General features: G+C 30.3%; 2 protein-coding genes and 1 pseudogene across 4 annotated transcripts; 2 read left to right on the top strand and 1 right to left on the bottom strand.

The window, feature by feature from the left end:
* Positions 1-2,083: 2,083 nt before the first annotated feature.
* Positions 2,084-4,337, top strand: LOC100306247 (ATP synthase-like protein). Its single transcript, NM_001354202.1, has 3 exons — positions 2,084-2,285; positions 2,396-2,438; positions 4,056-4,337. Exons 1-3 carry the CDS (start codon positions 2,165-2,167, stop codon positions 4,057-4,059), a joined length of 168 nt encoding a protein of 55 aa, NP_001341131.1. The 5' UTR covers positions 2,084-2,164; the 3' UTR covers positions 4,060-4,337.
* A 2,976-nt stretch (positions 4,338-7,313) lies between these two features.
* On the top strand, positions 7,314-9,138 carry LOC100788360 (aquaporin TIP1-1-like; annotated as a pseudogene).
* Positions 9,139-10,796: 1,658 nt separating this feature from the next.
* On the bottom strand, positions 10,797-12,607 carry LOC100775900 (transcription factor MYB48-like). 3 transcript variants are annotated; one of them, NM_001399627.1, is made up of 3 exons: positions 12,179-12,607; positions 11,910-12,039; positions 10,797-11,581 (listed from the first exon to the last, which is right to left on the bottom strand). In NM_001399627.1, exons 1-3 carry the CDS (start codon positions 12,291-12,293, stop codon positions 11,059-11,061), a joined length of 768 nt encoding a protein of 255 aa, NP_001386556.1. In that variant the 5' UTR covers positions 12,294-12,607; the 3' UTR covers positions 10,797-11,058. The 3 variants fall into 3 exon arrangements, with proteins under 3 accessions (NP_001386556.1, NP_001241449.1, NP_001386557.1); NM_001254520.2 differs by having other exon boundaries at positions 12,186-12,607; NM_001399628.1 differs by having other exon boundaries at positions 11,910-12,607.

Here is a 12,607-nt window from a genome sequence, read left to right as displayed (position 1 = left end):
GGACAATATTTTGAACATAATGAAATATGATTATTAGTTAATCTACGTACAAACGGTGGAATTAAAGATGACGTCAAAGATTAATGACTACAACGAAATAATGCTTACTATAAGATCTTAATTTACTTTATTTATAAAAAGTATCTTTAATAAAAACAATCTTATTCAAGTTAAATATAATGATAGCATACCTTATATTTTAATATTTATAACAACTTTATAGGCAAGATTCAAAACCATAGCTATTAGTTAAGTATCATTAATCTTGCACAAATTGATTCAGGCTAGTGTTCTATAAGATATTTTTAACTGTTATGTATTATAAGCATAATGTCTTTCTTGTATAGTAAACTAATTAATAATATTTTAGATTAATTTTGTTTTTTATATTTCTTAATTTGTTTCTTTTATAGTTAAGAATCACATTAGAATGGATCTAAAACATCATATCACATCTAGTTAATATCACCCATACTTATATATACTTTGCTCAAAGAAAATCAATTGTCTGGTCCCTAAACTAGTGAATATTTTTTTTATTAAAGATAAAAGTACGATTGAAAAACAATATTTGAGGATAAAAAATAATAAAAAATAGATTTTATTAAGGGCATTACTGTAAGCTAATGGAAATTATTAAAATAATTTACTCACAGTTAAAATTGTTAAGGAGACGTTTGTTTCGTGAAATTTTGAGTATCTTTTATTTTTAGGAAAGATATATTTTCATATCTACATAGTTTTCATTTCCATGTTAATGAGGCGGAAAAATTATATTCCCATAAGAATGTTATAAATTATTTTTTAACTCCACTATAATATCTATTTTTACTTTTATTTTTCATTTATTATTTTAAATTTCATTTTTCTATAACTAAAAATTAGTTTGTTAATTTTGTGTGAAATGTCAGTTCGAGAATTGAAATCAATAATCTCTCTTTGTCCTCTTATCTTTTGAAACTTTAAAAATATTTTTAGGAATGTTAAAAATCAACCAAATGCATTTTTACATATGTCAAAGAGTAACATTCTCCAATATAATATTATGTCAATGTGATTCTTGTCTTCCCAAAAATGCAAAATGATTATGTGAAACAAATATCATCTAATATTAGATTTCTAATTCAAACACATATAGTCCAAATAAGAGCATATATTGCTTCCATACCAGACTTTATTGGTGTAAAACCAAATTAATTTTCAACAAATGTGAGTATTGTTATAGTCTTTTGTATTATTTTCTTACTTATGGTGAGAAAATGAAAAAATATTTTTTTTCACTTTTTGTATTATTTTTTCACTTATGGTGAGAAAAATAAATTCTTCAAATTTTTTTCTTTGACTAGGTCTTCAAAATATTTTATAAAAGTATTTTTATAATTTATTTATTTAACAATATTTTCAGCATACATATTCACATATATGTGACCTATATATATATATATAAACCAATTTAAACTCGGAGTATGAATAATATTATTAGAGAGAGAAGAAAATCTTAACTTAAAATGTGAATTTGAAAAACATGACCTTCAATAAAATTCTCCTGTGGGTTGAGATGTCAATAGAAAAGAGGATGGTATTAATAATGAATTAAATATAATACAACTCGAAGAAGAAAAACAAAGAAAAAGTAAAGAAAAAGAGAGTTTAGATAAAATGATTATTGTATATATTTATTCAAAGAAGAGTGATTTATTTATAGATAAAAAAAGTAACTTGAAGAATTAAAAAGTTAAATACAAATGAAGATAAAATAATAAAGATAAAGGATTAATCAATACTTAACTATCCTTTCCCTTGGCTTTGTAATAAGCGAGCAAGCTTAGTTATTTAAGTGTTTCTTTTCCACTAATCTAACACCTTCTTGAATTTTTTATATAAAACTCAATTTTTTTTTATTACAGAAACTCAATTGTTTTGCCATTATTAATCACCTAATTCAGCAGGGGGAAACAAATTATTAATCAATCACCTTCAATGTTTAGCCCATTAGATGATGATAAATATTGGATTGGGCCTAGCATAGCCCATTGGGTTTGAGGGTAAGGCAATAGCGGAACGAACAGGAACAACCACAGGTATCACCGTATTAGATCTCGGAGTTGAGTTGAGAAGGAAAGGCTGAAGAACACATAGAGAGAGAGAGAGAAGTGCAGAAAAAATGAGACTGTTCGATCCATGGCCTGTTTTCTTCAAGAGAGAATGGAAGCGGAATTGGCCCTTCTTGGTTGGATTCGCCATCACCGGAACTCTCATCACCAAACTTTCCCTTGGTCTCTCTGGTAACATCCACTTCCTCCTTCTTCTCCAACCTCCGATCCTCTTTTTTTCTTTCTTCCTGAAATTGGATTTTTGTTTTGAGTCTGATTTCCCATCGCTTCATTTTTCGCAGAGGAGGAAGCCAAAAAGTCGAAATTCGTCCAGGCACACAAGAGGTGACGATATACTCACCAAACCCTAGCTTTTTTCTCACGCATTCTCGCTATTTTTTTATATATATATTTCTTTGATGTGAATGTGCATCAATGTGCTTCTCGTTTGTCCGACTATTTAAATTTGAAATTTCAACTCATTTGAGTTCAATGCGTGTATTTGGTACAACGGCCGGTTCTTTGTGTGCTACCAATCGGACATTCTAGTCTTTTAGGTATAATTTTTTGTTTTTTTTTTTAATTTCTTCTGAGTAATCAGTAGGGTGGAACTATGCTTGAAATTTGGTACCGAAAGAGGATCAATAGTTGAAAATATTGATAATCTGGTCCACGTGTTCATGAAAGCAAATCTTCTTATTTATCTCTCGATATTTCGTTATTGACCATGATAGCAATTTGAAGTCTACCAAGTTCATTTTCCACGTCTTTCTTAGTTCCATTTCTTTATAGGTTCTGTTACTGTCTAATCTCATCTCTAATTTCATTGATGTGGCCTTGACGATATGCTAAAAGTGTTAGGGCACTTAAACTTGATTGTCATTCAAATCTTATATTGTGGATTGGCATGCAATTCTCGATTTGATGGATGCAATATACTGAATGCTCGGTTATCTTATTAAGTTGTTATTGGCTTTGATATCATTCACATGAAGATTGAAGTAAGATTTTATTTTGGTTTCAGAAGTCATTAAGTGTTTTATGTTTTAAATCATCTGATGATGATCTCGGACTCAATTTACGATAATATTAATAGTTTTGCATGGTATGGCTTGCTTAATAATTTTTTTTCACTTATGAGGAACTGCTGAGAAATAATTATCTCTTCAAATGTTTTTCATCTTATTTTTTGCTTATAGACTTTTGATGTATGAACCTTTTGTCTGAAATCATAACAATTGTTTATCTAGTTATCTCTCGATCTTGTCCATGTGTACAAATTTCTAGATTCCATTAGGATGTTATGCTGTTTATTTTATCAGTCAATGTTAGTTGTTAGCTTTTGTTAGAATGTTAGTGGGGGAATTCAAACCCACGAGCCCCCTTCCCCCCTAAACCCCCTTCCCAACCACCAAGCCAACCTCCCTTCCCAACCATCCAGTCAACCTTGTATTGTATTAGATTATGCTGGTGACTTTGTAATGGAAGATTTGTGCTGCCTTTGCACATTGTATTAGATGTGTTGAGAGAGCTTTGCTTGTTTTAGTTTTACAAATTGTAATAAGAAGGGAGATTTTGTATACACCCTCTCCATGTTCCTATTTCCATTTTGGTTGTTTATTTAAATGTGTTTGAGAAATTCATACTAAGCAGTTCGAAATGAATGGATTCACTTTATGATTACTTTAATGTGATAATTGTTGGGACTTGGTTATTGTTAAGTGCTAAATTGTCAAGTACTAACCTAAGGGAAAATAGTTGTGTTAATCATGTATTTTTTTTTGTTGGCTCTCTGGAGTTTGGTCCTCTTAGTAATATACAGTAGTTTGGCATAAGTTTGCTTCTCTTAGTAATGTATCTGAATCCAATGTATGTTAAGTGTGCATATGCTGAGCAGCATTCTATTCTGAAATTTTCACTGTCTTTGGCATGGAAGATTGATGCTGTTCCTATTTTTTCCAGGTGACTTTAGAATGGAAGATTTGCAGTGGCTTTGCACATTGTATTAGATGTGTGAAGAGAGCTTTTGTTTGTAATAAATGAAGAGAGATGTTGTATACACTCCATGTTCCTATTTCCATTTTGGTTGTTTACTTTAATGTGATTGAGAAATTCATACTAAGCAGTTCTGAATCGATGGATTCACATTATGATTACTTTAATCTGATAATTAATGGGGACTTGGGATTTTGTTTTTGCAATAATGCCAAATTGCTAACCTAATAAAATCGTAGTTAATCATGTATTTTTTTTGGCTTATTGAAGTTTGCTCCTCTGCAGCCTTTAGTGTCTTTTATTTCTAAATAAATATAAGACTCTTTTTACTAATTCATATCTTTAAGAATGTTGGTTAATATAGTTAATAATATAAGACTCTTTTAACTAATTCATATCTTTAAGAATGTTGGTTAATAACATTAAATTTGTTGATAATTTATATTATTTTGTGAAAATTAGCCTTGAATTTATAGGGACTCATAATCTTTCTCATTCTACTTAATTGCTTTCTCATTCTACTCATAATCCCTTGAGTTTATAGGTATTTATTGTAAAATAATAAAGGATATTTGGGTAAAAAATAATTAATGTAAAAGATAAATAAAATATGTTGAAAAGAATCTCATAAAAAGATAAATAAAATTGAAAAAAAGTCTTATATTTAGAAATAGAGGAAGGGAGTGTAATTTATCCAAAACCAATTTATGTCATGAGAGCATATGTTGAACATTCTCTTCTGAAATTTTCATAAAGTCTCCATAACCAATTTGATCTTTTCATAAATTTTACAAATTGGAATGTAAAAAGTATATTATGAATTGGGCTTTTAGAAATATAAAAGCGGCACTGGCTGATTTTTATGGAGCGCAGGAAAAAATATCCTGAAAAAAAAAACAATATTTCGGACAAAAAAACTGCTAGGTCTATGGGGTTCACTAGCAAAATATAATTTATCAAATTATTATTACGCTTGTATCTAATATGATGCATATTTATGAATCAAATCATTTTTTGTGTTATTAACTATTTTTAAAAATATTTGACTTTTGTAAAGATAATGTTTTTGTTTTTACCAAATTGTAAAGATATTGTTTATTTTACATTAATCACGATCAATGAATACATATTGAAGAAAATAGTTTAAAATAAATATTACTACTTTTAACTAAAATTTTGTATATTTTCAAATAGTTAAAATTTTACGAATAGAATTGAAATAAATTGAATACTTGCTCTCAGTTTTAATTTTCTTTATAGGAAAACTAAATTATAAAAAAAAGTATTATTATATTTGATTCTTTTTATTGAATGTTAATATGAACTTAAAATACATATTATGAATAAAATAGATTATGAGCTTAAATGATAGCAACTTAATTCGTCTCAAGTAGGAGTTGAAAAGCAAGATAAACACCCATAACCATTAAAAACATCGCACTTTAACATTTTTAAAGATAAATCTACTAATTTAGTCCTTCACTTGACATCAATTCAATTATCCGTTGAGATATGAGTCCTTTAAACATTTAAAACATAAAATAACTTTATCTTAATTTAAAATATCTTAATTGAAATATTATTTTTATCTAATAATTAAAATAACTTAAAACAACCTTTAAACATTTAATTTTCTAATAACTAATTTGATATCAAGTAGTTTTTAAAATACTTAATAAATAATGTAATATCATTCTAAGTAAATTATAATATCTTTTCTTTAATATATAGTAATATCAACGAAAAAACCTATTTATAATAATTATTAGTAAACTGTGTGATTAATTATATAAAAATAAAATATTACATTTTTTCAGACCGTGCGTAATACAAAAGCACGAAATCTAGTTTAATCCTTAGAGAGGTTGAGACTATGTGAAAAAGCATGGCAGTAAAAACATATTTAGCTACTCTACAGGTTAAGGACAAATAACTCTCCTCACAGCTTCATGGTCATCACTTCTGAAACTAACTTGCTGACTGTTGTGACTTAATTTTGTATTAGTTTTCTTCAGTGGCATTGCAAGATTTGAACAAAACAAAATGCGACCTTGGTTTAAAGTTTTCGTCTTTTAAGCCGTCCATAATAAACAAAGAACAAAACAGATAAGCTTAAAAATTATGATAATTTAAATACTGTGCGGGGTGGCAATGGAATTTGAAAATACTGATGAGCAGCAATTTGTTGATTATATTAGAGGCTCAGATTGAATTGATAAGCTTGGGCACTTTTATTATTATTTTAAGCAAATCAAATGAGCAGTTTAATACATGATTAGTTGATTACGACGGATGTACAGATGCTTAAGAATTCAAATCGAATCAACTGATGCCCTCCTTTTCACAACATTACCTACCATGAATTTTCAATTAACTCTAACAAATCATTCAACATTTTCATAAAACTAAAAAACTTATGCTGTTTGTCTGATCTGCAGTCGGATTCATGAAGAAAAACTAGTGAAACTTTAGTATTAGGACTTCAGTAACAAACTTATTATCGTTCATTGACATCAAGTGGCCACTATCTATGGACACAGAGTGATTAATTTATCCATTCGTAACAAAATAAGCATGACCATGTTATAGCGCAGGTATTCTTTGCATAAAGGATTTATCTTTATGCTTATATGAATGCGAGGGTTAACTAGGGATTTCATAACAAAGGAAGTTGTTGATTGGAACAATAAAGGCAATGGAGAAGGTGCATACTTTTTTTTTTTGTTGGCTCTGCAAATTTTTTTGTATGCATTTATAATATATAATAATTTCTTTTGTTTTTGTTCTTCTCCGTTTATTATTTCTCATGCCTTTAACAAAAATTCTGAATCTTAGAGTTCAGCAGGTAACAACCATTATTATGAAACTCTTTTTTTGTGCAGCTTTTGATTGTTACAACCAATGAATGCCCTTGGACAAGCAAACATTCTTAATGAATGACAGAGAAGAGAAAGAGGTAGGATTAGTTTCACATTGACATATTTAGTTGCTTCCTCAACAAAGAGAACTATGTGGAGGTTAGTTTGAATCATATCAAAATGTGTAAATAAATTGGTGGGTTTCAACAATATATCTTTAACCATATTATTTAATTATTTTATAAGCAAATGATTTAACCTAATTCATGTTCTCTTTTGTTGTATTATCTCTTTCTTCCTCTAACCCTTCCATGCATGCATTTACTCTAACAAGGAAGAAAACTATCTTCATATTGGTGAAAGAAACATGCACTTCGAGGAAAAAGGAAGTGTTGATGCTACAAGAAAAGTTTACGACTTAACTCTTTTAACGAAGAAGGAATACATGAAAGTAAGTAAAAATCAAAATCTCATCTTTTTATGTGTTTTTCTACATCTGCCTTGTTATCCTTTTTTTATGAGGATTTAATTTTCAATTTGAAATCCCTTAATTTACTCTAAATTAATAGCGTATTATATATATATATATATATATATATATATATATATATATATATATATATATATATATATATAAAGTTTTCAACTTCATATAAACATTTTTCAGTTACATAGAAAATCTTATTTCTTTTTCATTCCTTTACTTTTGAATTTTTTTATTTTCTATAAATTATTTTTGAAATAGTGGTAAAATATTAAAATTTAAATGGTCTTTTATGCAGATTTTTTTTAAAAATTATTGGTTGATTATTGATTTGCATAAACATTATTTGTGGTTGGTACAATATACAACATTTATAACATTATTCGTGATTTGCATAAACTAACTATTGTTATAGATTTAGAAAGAACAATATCTTTTTAAATTTAAGATTTCATATTACTATTTTCTTAATTTTTCTCAAGTAAATTAGTATTACTTATATATTATCATTTTTTTTGTTTTTAAAATTTCAAACTATCCCACTGCTTTCTTTAATTTTATTTTACTCTCAAAAACTTGAAATGTATTTTTTAAATAAACACGTGACAACGCATGTGTTTCCGTTATTATTAATAAAGGAAATAGTTAGGCATGAAGGGTTTTATGCTTGTTGAATTGCAAATTGTATAAGTATACTAACTTAATTTATAAATAACTACCTTTAAAATCACACGGATAATGATTTCTAATTGATAAACATCATTACGTAGAAATTAAGCTCGTACTAATAACTTGTGTTATGCTTAATTGGACAGATAATTAAGCTGACAAACAATGGTTCAGCAACACCATCAGAGTTAGTGGCAGCATCACTGTCACATGCCTTTGCACTTTTTGTTGCGGTCTCTGTAGGTGCAAACATTTCTGGTGGTCATGTAAACCCTGCTATCACTTTCGGTGCCTTTGTTGGTGGCCACATTACTCTCTTTAGAAGCATTTTGTACTGGATTGCTCAGTTACTAGGCTCTGTCGTTGCTTGCTTGCTCCTTAAATTTGCCACTGGTGGACTGGTACATAATATTAACATTATAGCTACTTTACTCAACATCATTTTTAATTGTTCTTCTCTAGTTTTGTGTTGAGTCTTAAGTATATATGTTTTGTGAGTTCCAACATTGTAGGAAACATCAGCATTTGCACTGTCTCCTGGGGTGGAAGCAGGGAACGCTCTAGTGTTCGAGATTGTGATGACTTTTGGTTTGGTTTACACGGTGTATGCAACTGCAGTGGACCCAAAGAAGGGTGACCTTGGGATAATTCCTCCAATTGCAATTGGTTTCATCGTTGGTGCGAACATCTTGGCGGGGGGTACATTTGACGGTTCATCTTGTCAGTTGGACTTGGGCTAATCACTGGGTTTATTGGGTCGGCCCATTTGCTGGTGCTGCCATTGCTGCTGTTGTGTACGAAATTTTCTTAAACACTCATGAACAGCTACCCGTATTAGAGCTTAACTATCCCCCCCCATCGTGTTTTTTTAATTCAAAGTGGGATGGGTTTCTCTCTGCATTCGTTTGTTGTCATTGCTCTGTGATTTTTGTTTTGTATTTGTTTGTTTTCAAATGTTGATTCTGTGAACTTTGTAAAATGAACATCTTTTTTTTCATTATGCAATGTTCATTTCATCTAAACTAGAAATGTGTCAACCAAGCTTTATTGCAAGTTAAAATTAATCACTCGTGAGAAGAGAATTGCTGGATTCGACAGAGTCACAAGCCTGTGTTAGATATATTACCAAGGAACATCAAACATCAATTGTTGGAAAAAAAAAAAAAAACCCTTCTCACCTAACAATGAAGATCAAAATATAGAACATAACTAATTTTTGATGAAACGGCAAAGATCGGTTAATGAAATTTTTTTATGTATGGACTAAAATTTTAATTTAACAAAAACTATTTAATGAATACCCTTTATTTGGACGTGAAAAAAATGAAAGAAAAGCGAATAAAAAGAATAATACTTTATAAAAGCTAAAATTAATTTTGAGCTTGCTTATTTACTCCCAACAGTTTATGCCTGTGCCAGGAAGAACAGCGGCTACATGATTATTTGAATTTGATACTTCACTTGAATATAAACTTAGAAGAACTATCTCTTGGTAATTTAACATTAATAATCTTATGCATTATTTTTCACTAAAAATCTGAAGCTGCAATTAAAATTTGAGTAATGATATAAAAATATCTTTAAATTTTAAACACCTTATCAACATTTTTTATTTTTTTTATCTCTCTCTTTCTGATCACATTAGAAACTGTATCTTACCTATATCTTTTTCTTATTTTTATCTCTCTTTCTAGGTGTTGGATAGGTTAATAGGTGTTGATCAACCATTTTTCTTAAAATTTATTTGCCTAATTTACATCTTACACCCCTGTACAGTGTACACACACTTGCATAATTGTACTATTTAGGGTTGGTACCTATTTTGACAACATACTGTTTCGTGCACCGTAGATTTTTTTACAAAATTTTCTGTTATGACTGAGGAGGATTCATGATATTCCAAAGGAGCAATGTAATAACTAATAAACTGGGTATGGGTTTACCGATTTATAACTGCACAAGCTCGGAATACTCTTGCTCAGGGATCAGTTTCAGCAGACTAACGTATGCAAACCAAAGACATCTCAGTTGATTGAGTATATGAATTGTTGTAAATTTTTTAATATTTATTTTTTATTCTTATGAATCTAACAAAAAAAATGTAACACATGCAACTTGCAGCTTGAATAGGGTTCCTTTTGCTTTAATTATTATATTAACAACTAATTCCTATTTCCATCTATAGTGTCTAAAGAATCATTTTCCTTTAACTATTTAGTTAGAATAAAGAGACACACTTTCTGGAATCTATATAATTTTATAATAATATTTTTTTTTCTCAAAGAAGTAAAAGAAAAACTAGATTTGAATCACTTTGTTTAATATTTTTCGTTCTTATAAACGAGAAGATTTTTTGTATTGTTTTTCCCTATATATGGTGTTTTTCGTGAAAAATCAGCCCCAGTAAATTATATTTCCACTACGTCCTCATCGCTTTGCGAGGCATGGCTTATTTTAAGAGTTTTTACCATGCCCTTCACCTTTTATATCCAACTTAAGAAAAGCTTGTGTTGGCCACGCGACATCACAGTTCATCCAATATTGATCAGTATATGCTGTGCATGTCATCTGATTTTGATCGCATGTAGCTGTATATAGACTATTCATGGACTTGCTAGTAGCTACTAATATAAAAAATGAAAGTGCCATGTTGATAGAAGTGTAGATCAGATTAAAATTAAAAATAAAACTCTTAGATGCAAACCAGTGCTTGATATTTTACATTCAGAACATACCAACTCGCTATCCTATTGGATGTTTTTCGAAAGTAAAAGCACTACTGAAACAACGAACATAGACTACAGTTATGCCTGAAATTATTACAGCTGGGTCACACTAGCTAGGGTGAACCCTTCCAAAAGCTTAAAGGATGCAATGCTATACAGGTTAGACTTTAATTATAAGGTGGCACACATGATATGCTATGAACAAAATATTGATTTGGAAAAAAAGAATAATATTAGCCGGTTAAAAAAACGCTGCCTTGTGCATAGCAGGAAAAATATGGTTCACTCAAAGGGCAAAACAAACTTTCCTCATCCATCACCCATAGAGGGTCAGAAGAATATTCCCATGATGATGGAGAAGGCACTTGTGGTGGGCAAGAGAAGTTGCAACCCTCTTCACTGTTCCCTTCATAAACTGGCTGAAGAGTGTTGTTCTCTTCTGACATATTGTCAATATCCTTCCATATATCATCCATAGAGAACAACCCTTGTTCACCTTTTTGACCCTGATCTTGGGTTGAGGCTGTCACACCATGACCTCCAGTGTCATAAAAGCTCTCTTCTCCTGCTTTCTTGGAAGCATGTGGATCCACCGCATGGTTGTTTGAGGATATTGAGGAATCAACACTAGATGATGATGATGATGCAGCTTCTCCTCGCTTTTTGTCCTGAGCCTTTTTCCTCATCAGAGTCCTCCAGTAGTTCTTGATCTCATTGTCAGTGCGCCCTGGTAACTTTCGAGCAATTCTTGACCACCTGCATGTCTCAAAGTAACCATTATTAGATTTGAAACGAAAGGGTAAACAATAATATGAAACGCAAACTAATTAGATGTAGTCAAGTGTTGTTTTCTCATCAAAATTGGAGTTTTACCTCAATGATCTGCATATATAATAAAAGTTTACATTAAAAGATCAATCAACACATAAGTTATAAAGGTGAAACTCCGGTTCTAGTTGAAAAACAATACTAAAAAATACTAACGACATGTATCTAAGTTTTATCTTGATACAAAATAACAATCGACAAACTAGGAATAACTAAAGATGAGGTTAATATTTTTTGACATATTATGAAATCAAACCTATTTCCCCATTTTGAGTGAAGCTCCAAGACAAGGCGTTCTTCCTGGGGGGTCATCTTTCCACGTTTGAGGCCAGGATGTAGGTAATTAACCCACCGTAATCTGCAACTCTTACCTGTTCTATTCAAACCTACAACAAAAGGAGGTGGTTAAAGGCTAGCTGCTTCTTCCATAAATCTATTTTTTGTAGCATGATGCCCAAATAAGCATTGATTTTTTTATTTCTTTTTTTCTAATGCCTATTTTACTTTCTCCCGCCACCTTCAAACCTGATACCTTAGCTATAAAGTCCCATCTACGGTCCCCAAACAAGCCAACAAAGGACACCAATTTGAAGTCTTCCTGTTCTGTCCAAGGACCTTTACGCACTTCCTGTTGAACCATTTTTTTTTTTTCTAAACAAAAGAGAGTACTAGTGCAGTGCTACTTCTGGAAATGGAATCTTTTCTCTCAAGCTCTTGCGGGGACCTATGCAACCATCACCAACATTTATATACACCTTGTCACACTCCCTGTTTATTTTTTATTATAAGCAATTTTGCATATCCACCGTTCATTTGGTCATTTTCTCAGGATGACATCATCCGCTACGTGGAAATAATCAGAGTAATAGATCAATATGTTGATGTAAGTTTCAAGATTTTTTTTTCCTGTATCCATACACACTGCTTTATTAATTAATATTGAAATTATCGGAC

The sequence above is a fragment of the Glycine max genome, chromosome 15, assembly GCF_000004515.6.
Source record: "Glycine max cultivar Williams 82 chromosome 15, Glycine_max_v4.0, whole genome shotgun sequence".
Lineage (NCBI taxonomy): Eukaryota > Viridiplantae > Streptophyta > Magnoliopsida > Fabales > Fabaceae > Glycine > Glycine max.
The sequence above is the reverse complement of the archived record's forward strand: the minus strand, read 5'-3'. Positions and strand labels throughout refer to the sequence as shown.